Source organism: Hipposideros armiger, unplaced genomic scaffold (genome assembly GCF_001890085.2).
Source record: "Hipposideros armiger isolate ML-2016 unplaced genomic scaffold, ASM189008v1 scaffold_310, whole genome shotgun sequence".
NCBI lineage: Eukaryota > Metazoa > Chordata > Mammalia > Chiroptera > Hipposideridae > Hipposideros > Hipposideros armiger.
In genome coordinates, this window is record NW_017731660.1 from 491,710 (window position 1) to 518,310 (window position 26,601).

At 52.8% G+C, this 26,601-nt stretch overlaps 1 protein-coding gene across 1 annotated transcript; it reads right to left on the minus strand.

The window, feature by feature from the left end:
* Positions 1-1,280: 1,280 nt before the first annotated feature.
* SNRNP200 (small nuclear ribonucleoprotein U5 subunit 200) lies at positions 1,281-26,483 on the minus strand. The gene is made up of 45 exons (XM_019660047.1): positions 26,439-26,483; positions 25,855-26,018; positions 24,842-25,013; positions 23,667-23,859; positions 23,076-23,131; positions 21,723-21,821; positions 21,220-21,372; positions 21,017-21,116; positions 19,427-19,563; positions 18,782-18,865; positions 18,520-18,693; positions 18,093-18,230; positions 17,706-17,861; positions 17,033-17,203; positions 15,831-16,024; positions 15,504-15,627; positions 14,304-14,453; positions 13,971-14,081; positions 13,310-13,441; positions 12,953-13,141; positions 12,452-12,649; positions 11,908-12,060; positions 11,718-11,798; positions 11,350-11,433; positions 10,603-10,709; positions 10,170-10,288; positions 9,742-9,896; positions 9,441-9,630; positions 9,123-9,296; positions 8,191-8,351; positions 7,669-7,896; positions 7,191-7,382; positions 6,938-7,116; positions 6,613-6,764; positions 5,791-5,899; positions 4,904-5,012; positions 4,296-4,485; positions 4,054-4,218; positions 3,821-3,942; positions 3,467-3,610; positions 3,193-3,369; positions 2,777-2,937; positions 2,613-2,694; positions 1,797-1,889; positions 1,281-1,704 (listed from the first exon to the last, which is right to left on the minus strand). The coding sequence occupies exons 1-45, from the start codon at positions 26,481-26,483 to the stop codon at positions 1,561-1,563; spliced, it is 6,411 nt and encodes a 2,136-aa protein (XP_019515592.1). The 3' UTR covers positions 1,281-1,560.
* Between the last annotated feature and the right edge of the window lie 118 nt (positions 26,484-26,601).

Here is a 26,601-nt window from a genome sequence, read left to right on the forward strand (position 1 = left end):
TCAACATTTGGAAGATCTACATGATTGAACCAGCATTTTCCAGGTGATGAACACGGGACTTGACGAAATCATGAGCAATATAGACCCGCGGGTCTTTTTTTTTTTAAGATGTTTTTATTGGGGAAGGGGAACAGCCAAGTTGTCCTTCAGTCTTAGTTGTGGAGGGTGTAGCAAACTCAGCTCCAAGTCCAGTCGCCTGTAAGCATCTCACGGCCGCTCAGCTCAAGGTGCCATGTTCAATCTTAGTTGCAGGTGAGCAAAGCCCACCATCCCATGCGGGAGTCAAACCGGCAACCTTGTATTTAGGAGCACGTGCTCTCACCAGCTGAGCCATCCTGCCACCTGTTGGCAGCTCAGCTCGGGCGCAGCTCACTGGCTCATATGGGAATCGAACCAGTGACCCGGTTGCTCAGAGCTCATGTTCTTAACCAACTGAACCACTCGGCCAGCCCTTCGACCTGTGGGTCTTAATGGAACAATCTGGAAAGCTCACTGATGAGGTTTCAGACCCCACATTGCCTGTAAGAAACTACCACTGTCGGGTCTGGGCTGCAGTACTAAATAGTGGTGGTTTCTTAACAGGCAATGTGGAGTTTGAAACCTCATCACTGAGCTTTCCAGACTGCAACTCAGTGCAGCACAGTGTTGGTTCCTGCAGAGGTGCTGACACCTGGGTAGCAGCGGGGATCAGGGTTAGTGACCAAAGAGAAGCTGCCTTACATCTCCCTCCATACAGGCCAACTGAAGAGCATCTTGTCCTCTGCAAGTGTTCATTCTAAGCAAGTTCAGTAAAAATCTTTTGGGGCCGGCCGAGTGGCGCGATGGTTAAGAACTGGCTTGGGACACCAGAGGGCCCCGGTTTGGATCCCACATATGAGGGCCAGTGACACTGCCCTCTACAGCTAAGATGCTGAACAACAGCTCAACCTGGAGCTGGGCTGCCATGAGTTGACGGCGACGGCGTAGGCTGCAGCCCGTGGCAGTGGGTTGCCATGGGCTACTGTGTGTAGCCAGCAGCCAGCGTGAGCGGCCAGCAGCCGCAGTGAGTGGCCATCCAGAAGCCGGTGACTGATGTGCCTCTCCCGGGAAGAGCGCAATGATGGTGCCAACTTGGGCCAGTGAAGCAACATCCTCCACACTAGACTGAAGAACAAAAGGACAGCAACTTGTCTGTTCCCCTTCCCCCGATTCCCCAATTCAAAACAAAACAAAACAAAAAATCTTTTTGACCAAGGGCCTTAAGTTAGAGAAAGGAAACAATTTGGAATCACTGCAATGACAACGGTTTCTCCAACTTATTTTATTAGAATGTCAGACTCTTAAAAGAACTACCAAGGATGTACCTGCAACTGCTGTACATAGTTTACACCTGACAGCTACCAGATAACTGGAAGACACTGGAGCCAAAGTGGGTGACAAGGCAGTAAGGAGGGGAATGTGGAGGAGGCAGGCTGGGGGGTACCTGCCCTGCCTGGCAGCCCGCACGCCCCCAGTCCTGTCTGCACAGCTGTAACCCATGTCCTGGATTCAGGCCCAGCTCTACAGAGCGAAGCCCTGCATTCAATCCGAGTCACTGTCTGTCTCAGCTTCTTTCACGTCCACGCTGAACTTGTATTCCTGGTCACATCCCATGTAAGCATCACTCATGAAATACAGAGTGTAGTTGTGGGCGCCAGTGGCTGGGGCCACAAAGTCGAGCTTCACCTGGAGAGAGCAGGAGGAGTTGGGGGGAGTCCGATGGGGGAGCACGCTCCTGCCCCACCGCTGCCTCAGATGTTGGGCCAGTGGACACTCACCTTGGCCTTCTGCTGCAGGGTCAGCCTCTTGATGGAGATGAGGCTATTGGACTTGGCATCTCCGATCACCACCCACCAGCCCTCTTCACGTTTCTGCAGTGACCAAAAGCCAAGAATTTCACCACATAAAACTTGACAGCAATGAGACCATAAGGTAGTTAAAAAAGTAGGAAAACAAAAATCAGATAGGAAGCTTTCTAGAATTCCCTCATGAAATACAATCTGATACAACAAAGCTCTTGAAACTGTCACAAGGTATCTCAAATGAACAGTTTTTAAGCAGTATGTGGACTCATTTGTTGGTTCTGGCTCATGTCCTCGTCCCAAAGCATCTGTCCCATGTAGTGCTAGCCACTGCATCCAAGATCCCTCTATCTGAGAGCTCGTCTTAGGGGGCTGGCAGCTGAGTTCCTCAGCGGCCCTTTGAAGGCACATGTGCCAGATGATCACAGCCTGAGCGTGGAGAGCCTGCCCACAGAGATGATCCTAACTGGGCCTTGCCTCTGTCAAGACACCCATGTTGGCCACTCCACCATCAGAAAGCCCAAGTATTCCATTTCAGAGCACGCCTTCCTCGGAGCACATTACACTAGTTTGTCAAGTTAAACATCATACGGTGTATCTGGTTTCTGCCCGATTTTCTTTCTTGTGGTAAAATGTCAGGTAACTGGAAGCACAGTAAGTGGCAGTGAGAAATGAGAGAAAAAACAGCTAGGAAAGCCCAACTGTCCTACATTCAGTGACAATGCACAGTGTACTCTGACTCTCGCCATGAAGGCCTCTAACAGACACCTGAAAAAGGCAGCTGACAAGTACCTGTGGAAAAAGAGGCGCAATCACGGGGCCTGTTACTTCCTCCTCTCGCTCCAGCTGCACCAACACCACGACCGGCCCACCACTGGGGGAGAAAAGCAGAGCAGCACCTCAGCACCGTGGCAGCAGGGACCCGGGGCAGGGAGCTGGCCAGCCCTCTGGCTCACCTGCGGATGGCGTCCTTGTCCACCACCTCATAGGACAGCTCGATATTAGGGTAGCGGTTACAGAATCGGGCCACGTCCGCCATCTGGCTGTCAGACAGCTGCAGCAGCGCGTTCCGCTCTTCATCCTCCATCTCCATGATGTCAAAAACGCTCTCCACTCCCTGCAGTGGACATTCGGGGTCAGGGGGAGAGGACACGCTCACAGCCAACGAAACAGGCTCCGAGAGGCTGCCAGTTCCTGCCCTGTGATCACTACCGAGCAGGCCTCAGAGCACCGCCGATGACCACCAGTTGCGATCTCTGACATCTCAGTCAACACTTTCAGAGGCACCAGAACTAGAAGCCCCCTGCGACACCTGCCCCCAGCACCTGCCCCAGTCCAGGACCCTCAGCTCTCAGATGCAGCCGGAGCTCACCTTGTCTGTGCACCGTTTGATGTGCTCTGAGGTAAAGTGTGGCAGCTGTTTCAGGTATGAGTCCTTGGACCACATGGCCTGGGTGACCATCTGGGCCAGCTCCATGGCTGCCAGAGCAGGGCTGAGCCACCCGTTGCTGGAGAGGACATCCACACATGCCTGGATGAGCCGGATTGCCTGAGCAGGGAGAAGTGTGAGAGCAGGTGCGGTTGGGGCTGCTCCTTTGCAGGCCCGCGGCCCCACACCTCGCGCCCGCACTGCGGCCCCCTCCTACTTTGCTAAGGATCTCCTCCGTGTCTGACTGCAGCTCGGCGCTCAGCTGCATGCGGGACAGGTGAGCCTGCAGGAGCAGGTTGGTCTTGATGTGTGGGTCGTTGAACTTGGGGTTGTTCAGCTTATGGGGGACCTTCTGAGCCAGCTGGAGAGTAGAAGAAAAATAGCTGGTGACAAACAGGTGACCCAGCCTGACACCAGCTTCAGGGCCAAAGCCCCACCTGTCCCAGGCTCGCAGCCCTTCAAAACTTGGGGGGGGGGGCATATGGGTGAAGGGTGTGCAGGTCCTGTGGTGACAGGCTCCGAGTGCTCAGGCACACAGGCCGCTCTGGGGACGGGGTCCACGTGCCCGTACCTGCCGCAGCAGGCTGTCCTCGTGATGCCGCAGGGGGATGTTCTCGTACTCGGCCGCATTGGAAATGATCTCGATGAGGCCCCGCACCTTGGTCTTGGCGTTCAGTGACATGCTGAAGAGCTCTGGCAGAAACATAGTGGGTTGGGAGAAGCGCTCACAGCCTGGGCCACCCCACCCCCGTCATGACTCCGGTGGGCCACACCCACAAGCACAGCCGGCCGCCAGCCCCTCACCAATGGTGGTGTAGTTGATGTAATAGTAGGCGGCAATCATGCCCAGGTTCAGGGGCGCCACATCCATCTCATCCTCTATACTGATGCACTTGGACTGCTCCAGGTCACTCAGGGTCTGCTCCACCAGCTCTGACAGGTGGTCAGACAGGTGACGATGGGAGATGCCTGTGAAGGTGAGTGGTCAGCGGGGAGTCAAAGGGAGAGGGCCAGTCAGGGCTGTGGAAGCTACGAGGTCCACTGACCCTGCAGGTTGTAGTAATTGGGGTTCTGTGTCATGCGGCGGTACAGAAAAGTCCATGTGAGGTAGTCCACAGCATCCTGCTTGTTCTCAATGGTCTTGGTGACAATCTCAGCATTGAAGTGATCATGCATACAGTGGTCCAGGTGAGACTCTACTGGCAATGGCTCGTATAAGAACTTTTTGAAGAAATCCTGTGAGTTGGGAAGGAGAGGTAATAGCAGTCAATGAATACAACACGGTTTCAAAGAAGGGCCAAGCGCAAGCCGTGTGTGACAGACACAACTAATACAGAAATGGGGGAGAGCAGCTGTGGACAAGGTGAGCTGGGTCTGGACATGGAATGTTGGGTGTGTATGTCCCACTGGCATCACTGGCTCTTGTTACAGTGGGACAGGCTTAGCAGTGCCTGAGGGAAGATGGAACCAGCCAGAGTGTGAAGACCTCTCAAACGGAGTCAACAGCAGCAACAAAAGCAAAAGGATACCAATTCCCTGCAGCTGAGGCTTGTTACAAAGCAACGTGGAAAATAAAAGTAGCAAAAGTTGACAAAAGAACGAAAAACAAAACCTCTATCTAAAGATGTAAGTGTGTTCTGAGGCCGGGACTGACCTTCTTAGAGCCCTGGCACATGATGACGCAGCGCCCCTCATCATCCTGCAGAGGGCGGTTGGCATGCCCCACCATCTGCAGCACATCGTAGATGGGGTAGTCCACGTACCTGGTGATGGGGGAAAGCAGGGGTGCGTGAGCACAGGGCCACACTCAGGAGCTCTGACCCCCACCCCCGGAGGTCAGGGCGATGCGCCATCATGGGGAGACATGGTTACGTCACAGCAAACTGTGTGTGAGTTCTTGTGCCGATGCACCAGTCTCTTAGCTAACGGTCACTGCAGTTTTCAGGTGTAGGAGTTGTGCCTCTTGCTAAGGGTCCTTGACCCAGAGCAGAGCTAAAAGCCCATCTAATGCCGAAAAGAAAATCACTCCTAACAAAGGAACACGTGTAAGTCAAGCTGCCCACACCTGTGGGCACATACCACAGCTGTGTATTTCATGAGTTATCAAGTCACCTGACTTCAATTCAAACCTACAAGCAGGTTCAGACATTAAAAACAAGCCCACAAAAATAAAACTCATTTCAAAAATAATCTTCATTTTGGGGAAAAAATTATTCAAGCTTTTTCTGAGAAAAACCAAATCTACTTCTTGTCACCATAAGGGTGTGTGACCTGGAACAAGTCACTTTCCCATTCTACAAAACAAACAGGATAACTACACGGTCCCTGAGGTTCCTTCCAGCTGGAACTCCCCGGTTTCCCGTTGCTGGAACACAGGCGGACGGACAACTAGGAAACCAATGTGAGCCTAGATCGAGGCCGAAAATCCCCCCACCCCACTGCAGGCTGCTGACTGTCCAAACACCTGCTTTCTGGGTCTGTAGATGTCACATTCATTTTAGGAGAGGGGCTCCCATTAGTGCAGAGCACAGCTGGACTCACGCGTGGATTTTGCCATTGTAGTACTGCGTGTCCATGATTATCACCAGATGGGCGGCCACACTCATGCCCCAGCAGAGACTTCGAGAAGCTACCACCACCTGGATGGCCCCTGGGGGCGAGGGGAGGAGGAGACTGAGTATAGGGCTCCCTGGCCAAGGCAGGGGCTGACTTGCTTACAGAACGCAGAACAAAGCTTGCCGGGAACTAGCTCTGACATGACTGAGGGTGAACGCGGTACTGTGTGAGGTAGCCCATGCTGCTGTCGCCCTGCTTGGGAGACTAGCCTATAGGCACCAAGGTGACCCTGGAACAGAATCCCCAGCCCAACAAAAGCTGGCAGACTGGCCCTGCTGACTGGGAAGTGCCAACTCAGCCCATGGTGGCAAACTCGAGCTCTGAGCGTGCCCCAAACAAGACAGACTCCAGGGTCAGACCATCTCCACTGGCAAAATAATGGTGAAATGCCACAGGGCAATAAAGGACGGGCACACAGACCCCCTAGGGAGATCACAGTTGTCTCGTTAACACCTCTCAGGTCTACAACCTTGGCAGGTCTAATGTCTGTGGAAAATCAGTGTAGGGGCTAAAAGACTGGTCTAGAAAAGCAGGTTCTCAAATGATGGGCCTTGTGTGCCCCACCCGCCTTCTCATTAGCAAGCAGGGGTAACACTTGTCCCACCGCATCATGAGGTTACTCAGGTGAAGTAATAGATTCATCATCGGAAATGCACTCTGACACGTGCGCTGCAGAGGAACAGTGCCAAACCCCAATTAACACAGCACTGTTATACCCTGGGTATAGCATCGGGCCAGCCTTGTTACCTGAGCTGAAGAGCTGCTCCACCAGGCGCCGCTCCATGGGGCTTAGCCCCTCGTGTAAGTAGCCCACGCCGTTTAACAGCGTCTCCTTGAGCGTGCTGTCACTAAGTTTCTCCAGGTATGGGATCAGGTCCTTCTCGGTGCAGTGTAAGAACCTGGATGGCACAGCACCAACTCAGCTCAGAGCGTTCCAGTCCAACTGTGTGGTTGCTCAGCCCCGAGCCACAGTGGGCTGGGCCCACCCTCTAAATACCCACCCACCCTCTGAATACCCTTGGGGGTGGGCCGGCGCCCAATGCCCCACGCCCAGAGGCCAGACGCCTCCCACCTCTGCCGCTGGATGTCCGCTGCACACGTGGTAAGGATGTCAATAGCAGTGAGGCGGGTCTGCTTGCGAGACGGCACGAAGACGATGACAGGCTTCTTGGGAGAGTGCTTGGTGATAGCGTGGTACACTGGCTTGGCCATGGAGAGCAGGCGCGTCTGCGTGTGACTGATGTTGAAGCCCTGGGAAAAAAGACAAAGGTCACAGGACCCACTGCTGTGGGCAGGAGGCCATAAGGGACTGGAGGGCAGCCCACCTGGATGTGCAGCTCCAAGGGCACAGGGCGCACGTTCGGGTGGAAGTTGAAAGTGGAGGTGGCACTGCACCCCAGCCAGTGAGCCACGTCCTTTGCGTTGGAAAGCGAGGAGCTCAGCGCCACAATTCGGATGGGCCGCTCGATCTGGGAGGAGATGTAGCGCATCCGGGAGCAGATCACTTCCAAGACGGGCTGGGAGAGAGGGAGGGAGGTGTGGAATCACCATGGCCTGGGCACCACCTCGGCCCCACACCCCGGCGGAGGTACTCTCCTGGCTCCCCCTCAAATTTGGGGCTCCCTCCTCCACCACAGCCCATCTCCACTAAGAGTACCACAGAGTGTCTCACGTCATCCCTTGGGAATAAGGTGACAAAGTAGAGTCCTCCCACTAGAGAAGCCCCTAGTGTCTGGCCTCAGACCCAAACACAAGGCCCAATGCCAAAGTCACTGGGCCCGTGTGTGCTGTGTGCAACCATACCCCGTTCTCGCCCCCGATGAGGTGGACCTCGTCCACCACAAACAGGCTGATGTTCTGGACATTCTTGCGCTGCTTCCAGCGCCGGGACAGGATGTCCCACTTCTCAGGGGTGCTGATGATGACGCTGCCTTTGCCCAGCAGCTTCAGGTCCGTACTGGTCTCACCCGTCAGCAGCACCACCTTCTTGCTCAGCCGGTCCTGGAACTTCTCATACCAGTCCATGTACACCTGGCGGGCAGAAGGGAGGGCAGGTGTTGGAGGGGCTAGGCAGCGCTCCTCAGCACTCCTGAGAAGCCAGGGACTCACTGGTTTGCAGGTCTTGTGCTGCCCCCCCACACAGACCCTCAGGGATGGGGGCTTCTTTTTAGTTCCCAAATTGAGGGAGTGACCGGGAAACAGCCAACAGTCCTGCCCCAAGTGACCCTGCAAATCAATCCCGGACCTTGGGGAGATGCCTGACCTGGGCTCAGATGGAAACGGCCTCCCAGTGGGCAGACTGAGGTGACACTACGCACTGCATACCTGCTCTGCCAGCGCCTCCATAGGGGTGATGTAGACGCAGCGCCCCTCGGAGTTCTGCAGCAGCATCCGCAGGATGGCGAACTCCGCACAGATGGTCTTCCCGCTGCCCGTGGGGGCCCCCACAAACACGTTATCATCACTGTTGTACACGGTGTTGAACACTGCGGACCGACGGAGCAGCGTGAAACCGAGGGCAGACTCGGGGCGCTCCTCAGACAGCAGGGGCAGGCTGGCCAACGGCGTGGGCGCCCCCAACCAGGGCCGAGAGCCTGCAGTCCCTGCCCACCAGTGCCCTCACGGTCTCCCTCCCCCATAGAAGGAAAGACCAGGAGTTCTTGTGGGACGACAGAAACAAAAGAGCCCAGTCTCCTCAGGACCAGGACGCAGAGCAAAGGGCCCTGGCTGCCTCTCTCTGCCTCTGATGCTCCATGTTTCCGGGAAAGCATCTAAGGTGGGAAGGGAAGAGCTTAACCCTAGCATTGAGACGTAGTGGAAAATCCAAGTCCCATTTATTAGCTACTTCAACTGGGTGCCTCTGCCTCAGCTGCTCCTCTACCAAATGGGACACTGACAGCCGTATCTCACATGGTAAATCCCATGGGGCTAGTGGGAAGAATAAAAGGGAAAACTCCCAAGATGCCCTCAGCCGGCAACACTCAGAACACGGATGTGCTCTGCGCTACCCGAGGTGATGAGGGGGAGGCCTCATCCACACTGCACTCCGCCCGACAACGCGTGACCCTTCTCAGTGAGACACGCCAAGCGGCAAACTACCTGTGACCAAGGACGTGTGAGACAGAAAGTGCCTGGGGGGCTCGGCCAGTTGGCACTGAGGGGCTGCCACACCTGCTGAGACCTGAGCACCCCTCCCTGACTCCAGTGACCTCACAAGGCCTCCAGGGCTCTGGCCGCCCAAGACCCAACACGCCTACCTTGGGTCTGGATGGGGTTGAAGAAAGGAAATGCGTCCTGGTAAAGGCCCTCGAAGGCACTGTTTCTCAGGGCTGACACGGGCAAGGGCTGCAGGTCCAGCAGCTCGGTGGGCGGCGGGTACTTCTCGGGCAGGATCAGGTGGCGGAAGGAGACAGGCAGCTGGGTTTCACAAGCTGCAGGAGGAGAGCAGGGCAGTAGGAGGCAGTCCTCTTGACCTGAGGGCCCCTCCGTGCACACGGGAATCCTCCCCCCAACAAGGTTATGCTTATAACTGCCCTGGGGGACCTGTCCCTGGGGGCCGTGCAGAGGACACTCACAGAGCCAGCGGTCAGACACCACGCGGATGAAGTACTGAGGGGGCAACGGCTCAAAGACAGGCACAAAGAACGTGATGAGGTGCTCATCCTGGGCATACTTGGCCTTGAGCAGGAAATACTCATGGTGCAAAATCACCTCGCTGTCCACGTCCTCCACCAGGATCCAGAACGCCTCTGACGAGCCGTGGACCTGCCAGCATGGCAGGCAGGGGACTGTGAGCCAGCAGGGGCACGTGGCACCTCCAGCCCAGCGCTCCCCAGACCATGCAGGGGCCAGTGCCTCTGCCCAGCAAACCCTTACCTTCTCATCCCACTGGAAGTCCGGTGTGATGGTCAGCTCCACCTTCAGGGTGGAGCGCGTGATGGGCTGCAGGTGCACCGACAACTCCAGTTTGGGGAACAGGTGCACATACTTGTGGATGGTCTTGCCCATCTTCGGCATGCGGATGAGCTCCCCTGTGAGGACACGAGGGCACAGGGGCTACAGCAGCCTGCCTGGCATACCTGCACACTGGGGAACAGCGCGGGTAGCTTGCACGTGCTACCCCACTGGAGCAGGCCCTTCCCTGCCCTCTGGGTGGAGCCCAGGAGTCCAAGGCCCAAGACTGGCCTAGGACTTCAGTGGGCTGAGAAGGGCAGTTGGGATGTCAGGGCACAAGGCCCAGAAATATCAAGTGTGATGGCTTCGAGACGACTGGGCTGTGAGTACAAGGAGAGCTTCCCACGCACCTATCTCATTATGATTCAGGTCATACAGACGTTCAAAGGGGAAGTTTTTCTTCTCAATCTTCTTCACTACTTCCTCAGGAAGTTTCCGGAACTGGCGCAGAGGACACATGGACTGCCACCTACCCAGGAAGCAAACAAAGCTGTTAATCCTTCGTGCGGGGCCTATAACAAATTGCCCTCATGATGGCTCCCAAGAGATCAGCCATGACCACGTGAGCGCAAGTCATTCGGCACTGTGCCAGCAGTGAGAACTGAGGGTCAACCCTCGCTCCCCCAAGCGCCCCCCCCAAGCCCTCAGGGTGCATGCCCCCCAGTTGCATGGCACATCTCGTGCATCAGGACCAGAGGTCAGGTGCACTCTACATCTTTCCCACCACCCTCGGCCTAGGGACCCCAATCACAGTGACCAGCTGCCAGCTCCCTAGGCCCTTACATGCGTTTGTCGATCATCTTGCAGAGATTCAGGGTCTTGTCCGTAAGCTGCGCCCAACCTCGGTTCAGGACAATTTCAAAGATGGCCCGCATCAACCGGCCCGCCGACTGGGCAAAGATGAAGCAATCTGTTACATCCCCATTGTCCCCAGACCTAATGGAGCCACTACACACATGGCTGAACAGCCTCACTCATGCAACCCACCTCAGCAGCTCTTAAACAAAGCCCCCTGGGAATTACACTTCCCCTCTATGTGCTTGCTGGATGCAGGCTAGGAAAAAAGGCAGCCCGAGCACCCGTGCATCCTAACCTAACGCTCACTGTAGGATTTTAACACTTTGGTTCATTTAGCATTTAGGGCTCTAGCAAGAATAAGAATGCTAATGACTTGCCCTTAGAGGTAAAGACAAAGGGTAGCCAATAAAGCATTTTGCCAGTTCTGGATTCATTCATGAGTCCAGCAGCCATAGCGGGCAGTCATTCTCTAGGAAAGCAGACGCTGCATCTTGTGGATCTCCCTATGGAGCCCCTATGGAGCACTCTTTCTTAGGCCTTACCTTTCCCACATGCTCAAGAGCAGTAAAACAGTGGCTGTACCACACATGCATCAACCAGCGAGCCAACTAGGGCAAAGCTCAGCAGTCCCTCCCCCTCACCAGCATCCGGCCTACTTTCTCCAAGACGCACAGCACACACCGGAGCCAACTGTTCAGGCCCCTTCTCCCAGCGGCACTACTCTGCCCTCACCTGTGTGACATACACCATGTCGGCCATCAGTGCAAAGCCCTCCAATTTCAGCTGCGAGATGAAGGCTTGGAGAAGCACATTGATCTGGAAAAAGCAAGGTAAGGTAGAAGGAGGGCAATCGTTTAACAGCCCGAGCAAAGAAATGAATCACACATCTGCTCTGGGCACCCAGGCCAGATTAAGACCTTCTACAGCTCTTGATTTACAGATGTGAAGTTAACTGTTACTCCACATGCGAAGAGCATGTAAGAAGGATGCTGAGAGGACCGAGCAGGTAACCCAGCACAAACCCCAGTCCAAGGCCCACCTTTGAGAAGGCGGTCAGAAAACCGCCTGACCCTCCTCCCAAGCAGAGGAGCAGAGCTCACCTTTGCACTGGGCTCCTCAATGCTCTCCTTTACAGGGATAGGCACCCTCTCCAGCAGCTTCTGCAGCTCCAGCTTCTCCTCCTGCCACAAGCAGTAACAGGTCAAGGAAAAGGCAGGTGGCCGAGGAGCAACCCCATCCAGCAACCTGGTGGTGAGCACCAGCCCCCATCCCACCATGCTGTGGACTGACCTCTCTCACGGTGATGTTCTTGAACTCTGAGGACAATGAGAAGACTCGGAAAAGCTCAATCTCACTCAGGGTGGGCTTCAGCAGCTGGTTGTAGGTCTGTACTGTGTCATTGGTGATGTAGTAGTGGCTGGCTATACGGCCCAGCTCTGTCACCTGAAGAAGACGATTCAGTCGAATGTGGGCCTTCACAGGCCGCAACCCCTCACTGTGGACAACAGGTGCCCGCTGGGGGAACACATCGTAGTGCAAGTGTCTGGCCCAAGCACACGAAGAAAAATGGCATGATACTCTGACCCACAGAGAACTGATGCCCAAACGGAAAAGAGCACAATTTGCACCTCCACTCAAGTTACAGAAAGGAGGCCCCGTCAGGCTTTATCGTACCATTTCAGGGGTCCCTAGGTTCAGACAGCACAGTATGGCCCCACCGGTCTGTTTCCAGCAATGGGCATGAGGCAGAGCTCAAATCGGGAGTGTGATCTCCAGGTGTCGCCTGGGGCTACGACTTGCTGAGACCTTCGCCTCTATCCCTCAGCCCACTCACCTGGAAGCTGCCCGTCTTCTTGTCATACTTGACCAGGTTGTTCTTATCCAGCATCAAGGCAGCAGTATGAACCAGATCCAGTCGGCGCTGGTCTAGTAGGGGGTCTCCCTTGAGGTCGTCGTGAGAGATGCCATAGAGGGTTGGGGACCGGAGCATTCGGATGTACAAGTAGGCATAGCCCAGCCAGTTCACAGCATCCTATGAGACAGCGCATGGTGTCAGCGTGCAGAACTGGTGTTCAAATGAGAAGCTCCCAGGATCATTGGGCATTAGTTCCCAACCGTAAGAGTGTGCATTACAGGTCTGAACATTTATTTTATTATGAAAAAAGATAGTCCTTTCTGCGATCTCAGCAAAGGGGAACTGTCAGCCAGACCCTGCTCACACTAAGGTGTGGGACACAGGGCTGGAGGACCCTGGATGCCGGTGGCCTGCAGCACCAGACACACCCCACTCCTGGTACATGGCCTCTCGGGAGAAGGCAGGAGGCATCCTCCCTACCTTTGCGTTCTGGACGTTCCCCAGCACGATTTCCGCATTGAGCATATCAGGCAGCTTGGACACCATCTGGCTCTCAATGGGAAGTTGCTGGTTGAGGAGTGACAGGTAGTACTGGAGCTCCCCATGAGACGTGATGAGTATGCCTTCGCCCTTGGTGTCATACTGGGGTCTCCCAGCACGTCCCAGCATCTGAGACAGACAGCAAAGCAACAGGGCTTTAGCGACAGGGCTGTTGGGGGGGGACTCCAGGCTCCACTTACAGGCCCTGGCCTTCCGCCTATTCTCTCTCCAGCATCCTCACCTTCTGCACACAGGGTCCATTTCCCCACCGAGAGAATACACTCAAAGGATCAGTACCTGCAGGATGTCCAGTGCCCCCAGTTCTGTCCAGCGTCCCTTCTCTGGACTGTACACCTGGGTGCCTTTGATGATGACTGTATGTGCGGGGAGGTTCACACCCCAAGCCAGCGTTGCTGTGGACACCAAAACCTACAGAGGCAAAGCAAGGTAGTAAGGAAGACAGATGTTTCCACCAGAGGATCAGTGTCCCCTACTTTTCTCTAGGCAATCTGCCCCAGGGATACCAGCAGGAGTATCGTGGGTCCCACCCTTGTCACTGTAATGCCAGAATAAAGAGGAAGGTAGTCCTTGGGTTCCTCATCTACTCAAGAGTTAACCTTTCAAGGATCTAGGGACACCTAAGAGGCAGGAGTGCCAACCTATATTAATCAACTTAGCGTTCCTAGACAACAAAAAACACAAGCTGTCCCGAGAGAGGAAGAGAACAAGGCTCTGACCATGGGAGGCCTGGCACAGCCTGGAGTCACCGACACGCTTGCTTTGCTGTACTTCTTAGACACTTTCCTAAGCTCACTCATCTCCCCCGAGGCAGGTATGAGAGCGGGGAGAGGCGGCACCACCACTGTGCCCACCACAACCCTCTGCCCCGGGCACCTGGGCCAGAGACAAGAGTACACCAGGGTGAACCCACGGTGCCACCCGTGCTCTGCCCCCTCACCTGAATGTGTTTATCCGCAAAAAGGTCCTCCACAAGTGTCCGGTCAACTCTAGTCATGCCTGCGTGATGGATGGCAAAGCCATAGGGCAGAAGGTCCTTCAGCTCCAGGTTCTGTGGGAAAGAAAAAGAATTGGCGGTGAGGGGAGCCTCCTGTGGGGCTCTCCCAGACACATGTGAACCTCTTCACAACAGAGCCTGGCCCTTAACACCGCACACAATCAACCTTCGCCTGTGTGCAAAAGCAGCATCATGGTGCCGTCCCAAGGACGGTCTGGATGCCCTTGGGCTGAGCCGGTCCCAGGCAACAGTGAGAGCCGGCCTGTCTGTCCTCACCTTGCACTGCTCAGCTTCCGTCCGAAGCACTTCTGTGGAGGCAGAGCCCTCTCTGAGGAACAGACCCAGCGTGTCCTTCTCGAGGCACATGTCCCGGATGGCCCTAGCCGTCTTCCCAGTCTCCTTCCGGGAGTGGACGAACACCAGCACCTAAGTGGAGACCAGTCAAGAGACATGGCTCCCCCAGCTCCCCCAACAACCCAGGACACCCGCAGGAAGCAGAGGAAGACGAGGTCTGAAGAGAAGTGCGGACTGCCCCGGCTTGTAAGCAGGGCCAGCAAGACCCTAAGACAGCGCCATGCAGGAGTCAGGAGCTGGGAAGCTAAACTAACTCTCAGCGCCTTATCTTTAAGTTCACATACAATGTGGATGCAAATTCAAGAATCTCAAATGAGAATTTGTGTTCGGGCACAAGATTCTAAGCCACCCAAAGAGTGTGCCTGCAAAATAACAGCCTATTTATGAAACAGTGGGCACTGACCTTTAGAAAAGAACTTAAGAAATGTTTCAGTAAGCGACGAGCACTATTTTGTAGGAAATCAAGTCCTCCAAGTAATTAGTGCCCAGAAAAGATTGGCTTTTTCATCTAAATTCATCTCATCTAAATTTAATGTTAATTTTTAGCAGACAAAAATAAATACATAATCAGTCACTTTTCCTTAGTTTTTGTCTTGGTTAACATGGCTAAACTCAGTTTTTGATTTAAAAATTGTATTACACTTTCTAGTAAAATACCCTCTTTTACTGGCTAAGTTTCATCTTTATATTTACTATTACACGTTTGATATGAGCCCCTCCAAATCTTTTATAGAAGGGCTTTTGATAATGTAGATGGATAGGCTAATGATCTATGCCTAAAATTTCTTTTTGGGGAGTTTTCAAGTTACAAATGCTGTTTATTTAATGGTTTATAGGACTGTTCAGGTTATATTTGATCTAGGCTGAGTTTTGGTAGCTGGTGATTTTTGAGGAAATGGTCCATTTCTTCCAGGTTCTGAAATTTATGTGTCAAAAGTTGTTCAGAGTATTCCTTTATTATCCTTTCAACGGCTACAGGTTCTGCATAATACCCCATTTTATTCCTGCTATCGGTGATCTGTGTTGTGTCTTCTCTTTATCTTTGTTAACCTTGCCTGGATTTTGGTAAATGAAAATTTCAAAAGAACTAAGTTCACAAATGATAAGAAACCACAGACAGACCTGGTTTTTTCCAGCATGTTCCATGATCTTCTCATAGACTATTTCATTCATAATCTGGAAACGCTTGATAGCTTTTTTCTCTGTGATACCCACATAAGTCTGTTCCAGAGGCACTGGGCGAAAGCTACAAGTTCAACAGTTAAGACAAATGAGGCACAAAACACTGAGGAAATACCCGGTCCTTTTCACCGCCCAGGAGCAGTATTCCCTTTTGGATGCATACCACATCAAAACCCAGGGGCCTTTCTAAAACCCAAGCCAACAGAGTGCCTCTGGAAGGGGAAAGGCAGCAAGGTCATCTGGTGACACTTGTCCCCATCCCCTCACCTGTTGTCGAAGTAGAAGAGGCCCTTGGCGGGGTCAACGCGCAGGAAAGTAGCCACATCCTCATAGTTGGGGAGGGTGGCACTAAGCCCGATGAGTCTGACATCCTCCTGGGTCATCTCAATGTTTCGGATGGCCCTGGCCACCAAAGCTTCCAAGACAGGACCTCTGTCATCGTGGAGAAGGTGGATCTCATCCTAAGGAATGCAAGGGCAGAAAATGACCTCGAGAACTGGAGGGGTGGAGCCCCTTTCCTGGGAGTGGCCATATTTTGTAGGTGCATACCAAATATGCCAAATAAAGAAGTCAAGAGAAGGGACTCCAAGCAGAGACACCGAAGGAGACAACTCACCAGGAAGCACCCAGGAAATAACAGGCTCTGCCCATGCTGCTTTGCTACAGCCCAGGGAAACGGAATGCTTTATGGCGAGAAAACCTGACACTGTGGGTGAGTTCTAAACTCCACTATTTGCTGAAAATAAAGCTTCTGATCAAACCACGTTTATATCAACTAGGGCTGCACCTCTGGGCAGGGACCCTCAGAAAGACTGGCAGACAACAGGCACCTGATGGTGAGTTCACAGGGCCTAAGGGAGTGTATCTCCAATTCGGCGAGCAAACCCAGCAGCAGGGGATCTTATGAAAACACAGATGGCATTTCAGTAGCTGTGGGTGACCCAGGGTCTCTGCAATCCTACCCAAGACTCTGAGTGACAAGGCTCTAAAACAGGGCTGGCAACTTGTTCTCCAAAGGCCAGGCAATGCATTAGGCTGCGGGCCGCAGTCCCTGTTACAAATACTCAGTCCTGCCACGGCACACAGAAGCAGTTGTAAACAGTGTGTTCCAATAAACAAAACCCAGCAGGCAGGCAGGCAGCGCCTCCTCCAGAACGCTGGGCGCCAATGGAGCAAATGCTCCTCTCCCTTTCCAACACAGCAGAGGCTGCCGACCGGTCGTCACTGGCCCTGGGCGGAGCGCATCCCAACTGCTCCTCAGGCCTCTGAATGGGCCTGTGAGGCTATGGGAGGACTCACTAGTTTTTTCATTTGTCTATTTACATTTACCTCAAAAGAGTTCAGACATTAAAAAAAGTTAAAAATGATAGCACCTCCAGAGGAAACTCAGTTAAGTGAAGATTTTCACTGAATTGTGACAACAGAGCTGACAGCCTGGCTGCTGTGCCCTCACCGGTGCCCCCGCTCACCAGAATGATGAGCCGCACAAGCTGGGTGTAGGTGCGCTCCCCGCCCTTGCGGGTGATGATGTCCCACTTCTCGGGGGTGCAGACGATGATCTGGGTGGCGCTGATCTCCTCCTTGCACAGCTGGTGGTCACCGGTCAACTCTGCAACAGTGATGCCATACGTGGCCAGGCGCTGGGTGGGGGAAAGGCACATGAGACAAGGGGCCTTGCAGGGGCCTTAGCACCACACCTTGTCTCAAAAATCCAAGCACAGGGTACGGGAAGTAGGTAGCCACACATAGGGGAACCCCAGGTGAACAGATGAACCATGTGAACAAACCCAAGTTCACACTTGGGCAAATGAAGCAGAGGCTCCCTACACTCCCAGGGGGCAATGGAGCCGGCACATCCCAGGACCTGGACTGTTATCAACACAGCCACCTGGGGCTTCATAAGTACTCTGACAACGCCCTTGAGAACTGGAGAAAATTGCTATGGACAGGACAGAAAGACGATAAATTCTATCAAAGGGCAGAACAGGTCCGGGACATTCTTGCTCCACAAACGCTTTGGGCCTGGGTCAAGTTCCATCTTTGAAGTGGAGCAACCACCACCTGAGGCACTGTGGAGACATTGCAATACAAGCAGTGCACAGCAGGCCTGCTCCCACACAGGTTGCTGTGCCAGCTGCTCACCTTTCCAAAGCTGCCCACCATCTCCTGCACCAGAGAGCGCATGGGAGCGATGTAGATAATCTTGAAGTCATCCACGTTGATGGTGCCATCCATGTTGATGTGCTTCCCAATCTCTCGGAGCATGCACATCAGCGCCACGTTGGTCTTACCAGCACCCTGAGACAGAGGTCAAGGGTGGGGCCTGTCAACCCGGAAATGCTCACTGCCCTAACTCCTGTGGCCTTGTCACCAAAACAGAACAGAGCGCGTCCTGGGATTTTATCCTACCACTGAACATCTCTGCCACCGAATAAACTGGGGGTACAGGTGGAGATGAACCATCTCATCACCCTTATACTCCCCACCTCTACCTCCCCCCCAGAAAGCAGCGGCCCGGGCAGTGCTCACAGTGGGGGCGCACAGCAGCAGGTTCTCGTCTGTCTCCAGGGCGGCCCGGTAGAGCTTGCTCTGGATCCGGTTCAGCGTTTTGAAGCCCTCGAATCCGGCCTGGGCATACTTGGGCAGCTTCTCCACTGGGAGCAGTTGCTGGAAGGAGGAAAGGCATTCTTATCGCAGTGGCAGCCCCATGAGAGCTGTTCTAGCAGGACAGCCAGGGCTGCATTTCCTGGCAACCTTCCTGCATCTCTCCCCACTGAGGGCCAGGCCAAAGGGATCAGTATTGTCCCCTAGGCTCAAAATCCCCAGGGGAAAACTATGCAGTGGCTTCCCTCCCCTTCTGGGGGAACTATGAGACAAGACCATGCTATGGTTGATGGGGTGACATCCAAACCAGAAGGAACGTGAGCTAGGAGAAACTAAGAGGCAGTTCACTCACTTCCTCTGAGCCAAAAGGCTTGGGCTTCAGAGCAGGCACATGCACCTCTTCATAACCCTTACGCTGGCGACGGAAGGATCCATCCGGAAGCTGACAGCGTTTATTGGCCATGAAGTGGCTCCCCTGGGTAAAAACCAGGTCCTCCAAGTCGAGAACCTGCCGCGGAGCCAGAGCCTGGGACAAGGAAGAACACACAAAAGGGAAGTGAACAAACTGAGCCAAGGAGCTCCATCCATCGCAGCCGTGGGGGCCTGACACCGACCTCCCCGCCCTGATCCAGATCCATGGTTTCCAGATCGGTGTCCATCCGGGACTGCCGCACTCGCTCCCTCCGGGACCGCTCCTCCTGCACAGGGAAAGATAAAAAGGGCAACAACGATTTGTCACTGTTCTAGTTCTGGTCCTTCTCGTTCCCTGCTTAGCTGAGCTTGACTCACGGGTGCTGACCAATAAGACCCGAAACAGAAAGATGGCCCTTTTCATTCAGATACCTGCCACGAGGACCACCAAATGACGAAATCAGGAAATGGCTTAACAGTACAGGGATTTCAAACAAGTCAACACCAAGGGTGCTCCCCAAGGGGTGCAAGTGTGGGTTCTGCATTCAACAAACACGTGTTCTGTCCTCTACTTCAGAATATCCCGTGATTTACTGTATAAACAAACAGGAAAGGGCCCCTGGAGCTGGCGAGGATGGCAGGTCAGTGGCCTCTCGACCACACCAAAGTGAACATGTTCATTCTAATCTGTATACTGACAAACCTCAAAGAACTTAAATTGTCCACTTCTTCAACTTCCTCTCTTAATAGGCATTTAGCTTTATGCTGCAACCTTCTAACTGATGTCTTTTTCCAAAACCAACACTCCAGGCTTGGGAGTCACACAGAGGAACCAGCCCAGCCCTCACCCGGATCAGATCCTCCTTCTCCGTTTCATGGAGCTGGTAGAGGAACTTCGAAAGCTCTGGGTCAGCTTCCATCTTCCCCATGATCCTTTCCTTTTCAGCTTCACTCTGTGCGCTGGCCAGCAAGGTACAGTACAAGACTGCCAATAGCAAAAGGAGAGAGGGAAGGTGAGAAGGCAGGGATGGGATAAAATCAACCTTCAACATTGGGTATAAAGAAAAATAAACAAAACATGTGCTGAAGCTATGAAGGCAGAGGTCTCCATCACACATGTGCATGCGGACTACAGAAAGCACACTGTACACTCACTCATCACCCTGTGCTGACGCAGCCTCCATCACACACGTGCGTGCACACTGCAGAGGGACCACTGTACACTGACTTATCACCCTGTGCTGACGCAGCGCCCACCGCACACGCGTGTGCGCACTGTGAAGGCCCACTGTACACTGACTCATCACTCTGTGCTGATGCAGCTTCCATTGTACACGCGCGTGTGCACTGCAGAAGGCCCACTGCACACTCACTCATCACTCTGCTGACGCAGCCTCCACCGCACATGCATATGCATACAGCAGAGGGCCCACTGTACACTCACTCATCACCCCGTGCTGACGAAGCTTCCGTCACGAATGCGCGTGCGCACTGCGAGGGCCCACTGTACACTCACTTATCACCGTGCTGACATAGCCTGCATCACACATGCGCATGCGCACTGCAGAGGGCTCACTGTACACTCACTCATCACCCTGTGCTGACGAAGCTTCCATCGCAAACGCACCTGTGCACTGCGAGGGCCCACTGTACACTCGCTTATCACCGTGCTGATACAGCCTGCATCACACATGTGCATGCGCACTGCAGAGCCCACTGTACACTCACTCATCACCCTGTGCTGACGCAGCCTCCATCGCACACGTGCGTGCGCACTGCAGATGTCCCACTGTACACTGGCTCATCACCCTGTGCTAACACAGCCTACATCGCACACATGCGTGCACACTGCAGAGGGACCACTGTACACTGACTCATCACCCTGTGCTGATGCAGCGCCCACCACACACGCGTGTGCGCACTGTGAGGGCCCACTGTACACTGGCTCATCACCCTGTGCTAACACAGCCTACATCGCACACATGTGTGCACACTGCAGAGGGACCACTGTACACTCGCTTATCCTGTGCTGACGCAGCTTCCATCACACACACGCGTGCGCACTGCGAGGGCCCACTGTACACTCACTTATCACCGTGCTGACACAGCCTGCATCACACATGTGCATGCGCACTGCAGAGCCCACTGTACACTCACTCATCACCCTGTGCTGACACAGCCTGCATCACACATGCGCGTGCGCAGAGAGCCCACTGTACACTCATCACCCTGTGCTGATGCAGCCTCCATCGCACACACGCGTTCACACTGCAGAGACCACTGTATACTCACTCATCATCCTGCGTTGATGCAGCCTGCATCACACATGCACGTCTGCACTATAGAGGGATCACTGTACACTCACTCATCATCCCGTGTTGACGCAGCCTGCATCACACATGTGTGTGTGCACTGCAGAGGGCCCACTGTACACTCACTCATCATCCTATGCTGGCGAAGAACTTTGATAAAATCGAATGTGTTGAAACCAAGGAGCAGCACCAGCTGGTTCTCACACTCCCGGTCATCACTGGCCGTCTGCAGAGAAGGCAACACCAGGATTAAAGATGCAGCCATCTGCTTCATATACTATCCCACCCGCTAAGATACATGGAACACAAAATCGTGACCCTGGCCCCACCTTCAAGATCTCCAACACTTCATCCGCCTTCTTCTGCGACACAATGGCATCATCATAGAAGCGACTGAGCTGCCGTTGTAGCCAAAACGCATCGATGTCCCGAGGGTGCAGGTCCTTCTTCTTGGAGCTCATCAGGTCACCGGAGACTACGAGCTGTACAAGTAACCAGGCAATGAGCCCACCATGTCCGTGTGCCCAACTGCACCTCGTCTCCCTGCAACACTGCTCTACTCGCTACCCATCATAGTCCACCTTCTTCTGAGAACTTTCCAGAGACAAAACTCGGCTACCCTGAATTCAGGAGCACACCCAACTAAGATGTCATCAACACATGCCTTTGGGAGGAAAGGTGACTGACTGAAATCTTAAGGAAATCAAGACACTAAGTGTTTATCACAGTTCACACTATGAAAAGGGAGCTCAGGAAATGACTTAACGGGCAGGAAGTGCTGCCCCGACAGACCCTGGCCTTGCAGCAGTGAGCAGGCGCAGATTGTACTCACGTTGGCAGAGAGGGTACAGCGCACCACAGCCTCATCCCCTTCCATGTCATCATCGGATGCCTCTTCTCGAACCTCCCCATACACATCTTCATCGCCTTCCTGTGGAAGAGCCCCCACTCCAGCTCATGTCATGGAGCTGACTCCCATCACCATAGCAGCGCTCCCAAGTCGCCGCGAGTTAGCTCCATGGTCACAGCAATGGATTTGGGGTGACCAGGATCAGCCTTGTCCAGAGTACATTTAATGCAGTGACCTCCCACTCCAGGTCCACGTGGCAAGGCTTCATGAGCTGCTTCTACTCTTTCCACTCCACACCTGAGGCTGCCGTGGGATTAGTCTCTCATACACATGATCAATAAATAAAATAAAGAGCTGGAAGCTAGCAGGAGAGAAGAGTAATGCAGAGTATCTTGGGTCCAGCAGTGCAGACCACATTCAGCTTGCTCACCACTGTCTTTACTCACACACTGCTTCACACCGCACTGTGGACGCAGCGATCATGTTAAAAGCAGGCACTTAATAAAGCATTCGTTAAATGAATGCTACAAGCAAAGCAATCTTTGTTGCTACGAAGTCATAAAACCCTATTAACTGTACTGTAAGAAGGGACACAGCAATCACCTATTTCACTCATCTGACAGATTGAGAAACTGAGGCAAAATGACCTGACCAAGACATGGGACCAAAATTCAGGCTGCCTGGCTCCCAGCTTGGTGCTCTCTCCTCTGACCCTCCTATGCTGCCTCTTCTTCCTGTCCTAGCACATGATATTCCAAAGCCAGCATTTTACCTTTCCGGAGCCAAACTCACCACTCAGCTCTAAGGCAACTTTGCAAAGATTTTCCAGAGCCCCACTTTTCTCATTTAGTTATATTCAAGAAATCATGATTAGATGGTAAATCTCAGTGGCTGCTGCAACTATTACTTAAACAACCAGGTACAAAATGTGCCCGTGCTCTTGGGCAAATGTGCATTCTTCTGAAACTGGCTGCAGGACACAGTACTGACCAGTGGGAAATTATAACAGTGAGGTTAAAATGCAGTGAAATGTGACGGCATCCCCCCTCGGTGAAGGTATACATTGTACTTACCTTCTGTCTTTCTTTTTGCTGGTGCACTTCGTTTATTTTAAATTATACTGGTTTACATTTGTAAGTTTAATTTGCTTTATAAAACCTAAAGACGACTGTAACGATTTTAGCAAAATAATATGTATGCCCAAGTCTGACACCCATTCGACACCACAAAATTTATCTGGCTTCAGCTAGGGGCTTCCTTACACTAGACGTGGTCCCCTCGCCTAAACATTTTGAAAACCAAGAATAAGCTGGGTCCGTTTGCTGTATCACTCACCTCCTCGTCAGACTCAAACTGTACATTCACTCCGTATGTCTCATCGATGTTGTCATCTGAAACGACCAGGGGTTAGAGGGGACAGCGAACGGATAGTGAGAAGAGGAACTGTGGGGCTCATTTCCTCCCCAGTTGCCTGACTTCCTTCTCAGGACAAGTTGCTGGTCTAAGGACTCACAAAGACTAATGAACGACACGGAGAGCCACCAGCGAGGCCCTCTCCACCTGCCAATGCCGGGTTAAGGGCCTACTCGGCTTGCTCAACCACTTGAGCTCCCCCAGACTCTGCCCAGGTTTTCTCCCATGTTCTATACAACAAAAGAGTCCAGTGTAAGAAATGGCTGCCGTGATCCAGGGATTCTGGTCCAGCAATCATAACTCAGCAAGAAACACCACAGATTATGGGAACTCACTGACACATTCAGCTATTTTAACGACTGGAACTGTTGAGTTATTGGAAAAGTTATGAAGTATTTTTTGTTTTTTTTCATTGCAAAAATGCATCATGACTTTTCGGACAACCCAATGAATCATGTTTAGCAGTTAACAAGCAACCAGTTAATGTGATCATGACATAAAGAGCTCAGTTACCCATGTTCTGGATTTCCTTGTCTCCACCATAGTCTGTGATCTTTTTGCCCAAGTTCACTAGCACATGGTATCTGGTATCATCTGTCTGACCCAGCAGCAGGTCAATCTCCTTTCTCCTTTCCTTGTCGCGAAGCTTTTCATTCTTTAGGACAGCCAGAACTTCATCAGCTGCCCCACAAAGAATATCACGTGGCTGGTGGCAAAAACAACCCAACGAACTTTAGAGCAATGACAGGCAGAACATCACTGACCAGCTTTATGTGGCAACAGGATGTGAAGAGTTATACCTCTTTAAAACCTGCATTCCAGATTCTGATCATATTCATTAATATTAATAAAAAATGCCACCAGAGTCACACAATTGAAGGAAGACCCCTGTTGTTGTTTTTTGTAAGATTTTTTAATTGGGCAGTTAGGGGAGGGGAACAGACAAGTTGCTGTCGTTTTGTTCTTCAGTCTAGTTGTGGAGGACATTGCTTCATTGGCCCATGTTGGTATATTATCATTGCGCTCTTCCTGGGTGAGGCAGATCGGTCGCTGGCCTCTGGACAGCAGCTCACACCGGCTGCCAGCCGCTCACGATGGCTGCCAGCCACACACGGTAGCTTATGGTAGCCCAATGCAGCAGGGGCTGCAGCTTACGCCATCGCTGGTGACTTACAGCAGCCCAGCTCAGGTTGAGCTGTTGTTCACCATCTTAGCTGTAGAGGGCAGTGTCACTGGCCCCATGAGGGATCCGAACCAGGGCCCTGCTGCTGAGAGCTGGCGTCCCAAGCCAGCTCTTAACCAACGTGCCACTCAGCCGGCCCCAAGACCCCCGTTTTAAAAATTAGGTAGGTGTTCTTAGGAAGGAGACTGGCATGGCTTCCAGTATCGTTTGCAACATTTCTCCAGGTGATACAGGCGCTCCATAGTCTTCCTCTAGCCTGCCAAATTTTTGGTAATCTTCTGTCCTCGCCTCCTCTAGCACCCACCTGACAGAGCCTCAGACTCAAACGGTTCCTAACCACACATGGGAAGCACTGTCTCACATAAAGAAAGTGCTCAGGAAATATCAGCCACCTCTGAAAACTGGCACGGCCCACAGAGAACATCCACACAAGAGGTTCTCTGGCACCCCCAGGTATAACTCCCTCCCTCTCCCAAACCATGGCTTCACCCCTGGGCTGCCTCACCTGGTCCCCAAGGGCAGCCTGGATGAAGCTAAGCAGCACCTCGTAGGTCTCCCGGGTCTCTTTGGTTTTGGGCTTGTAGATGATGCCCACCATCTCGTCAATGCCCTCAGAGAGCAGCGTGTACCCCTTCATCTTATTGATGTCGTGCCGGTCCTCGTCACGCTTCCTTCGCCTGGCAGACACAGTGATGGTGAATGAACAGGCAGAACCTTCCCCCCAGAGGCAACACTAAGCAAGCCCACCCTCCTCCTCAGCTTCTTGGCCCACACATAACATTAATAACATGACTCTATACCTCAGCAAATGACTCCCATTTGGCCTTAGTCACTTGCAGGTGTGTTTCCTTACAGGAACACAGTAACAGAAAATGAATACTCTCATTCTCTCACTAGATGCACTGAATGTCACAGTGAGATAGCCTTCTCATTCATTTAAAAAAACACACCTTTTTATTTTGTATGACAATATTGTGCAATTGAATTTTGACTAGTGTTTCACCCCTCAGACATTCTTTTTCTAGCCAGAGAAAATGAAGCTCCAAAGGAATCTACTGCCATTGAGTCCCAACAAATTGTAACAAAAATGGAAAAGAACTATATCCCCCCAAAAGTAAAAAAACAACAACCTGTCTTTCATTCCATGGCTGCTTGAATGTTAGTTTATAACAACAAAAGTAGGAAATGGGCAACAGCAGAGGAAAAAAATAGGGGTGGGAAATCAGTAATGGAAGAAAAAAAGGGTTACTGTGATAAGAGAATAACAAGAGTGTTAAAGACATCATGAAGAAAATTAAGGTCTTTCTATGGAAACACACGTTAGAAAAAGGTCTAAAAGTTGTTTTCCACTTCAGGTACCAAAGAACCTTCTAATTCTTATGCTGTTTTTACCTTCACGGAGTTGTTTTACTGATGTCTCATATTGCACCCAGCATTTCAGCAAAAATGCTGCTCAAATGTTCAAGGAAAGAGAGACTTTGGGATCTGAAGGAAAACCATTCTCCCCTTGGTACTCACTTGGCTCTTCTTTCCTCCTGCATCTGTGGTTTGGTCCGTTGAGCCTTATCTCCCATCCGGGTGCCCTCCAACTTCCCAACCAGGGACAGCACCTCGCCTGTGGGTTCATCCCGGCGAGTCCGGTCAATGAGAGAGCGGTCAGCTTGGAGGACAAGATTCGAGTTCTGAAAAGACCCCAATATTATGGAAGCTCTGACATGAGCAGAGCCAATTCCTTTATCACAGGGATGCCAGGGGATGATAACAAAGGAAGTAAAAATCGGAGCAACTAGGTGCTGACAATCACTAGACAAAAAAAGATGTCAACTAGTATCGTACAATTGCGCATGAGTAAAGGGCAATTAAATCAGTTAACCAATCCTGCTAACAATTTCCATAATAACCCACACCCGGGAAAGTGTTGGGCATGTTGGGGGTGACATCTGGAAGGGGCGGATATAGCGCTGACGGGACAGGGACCCCGGATGCGATCTGCCCTCCGCTTTCGCGGTTCTCTTGCAGGCCTTCAGACAAACTGCCTTCCTCCGCCTCCCGCTCCCCCACTGGGCTCCGGAGCCAGAAGTCCTCCCCAAGCCCGTACGCACCGCCTTGTACTCGTACTGCAGGCTACGGGCGGTCACATCCGCCATGGCCGCTGCTGCTCCGGGGTCTTAGCGCTCAGCTAACCCTCACCGCACACTACGAAATACCGCCTATCCGCGCTCTCGCGGGCCGGAACGACGCAAGAGAAACGCCTGGGAGACGGAG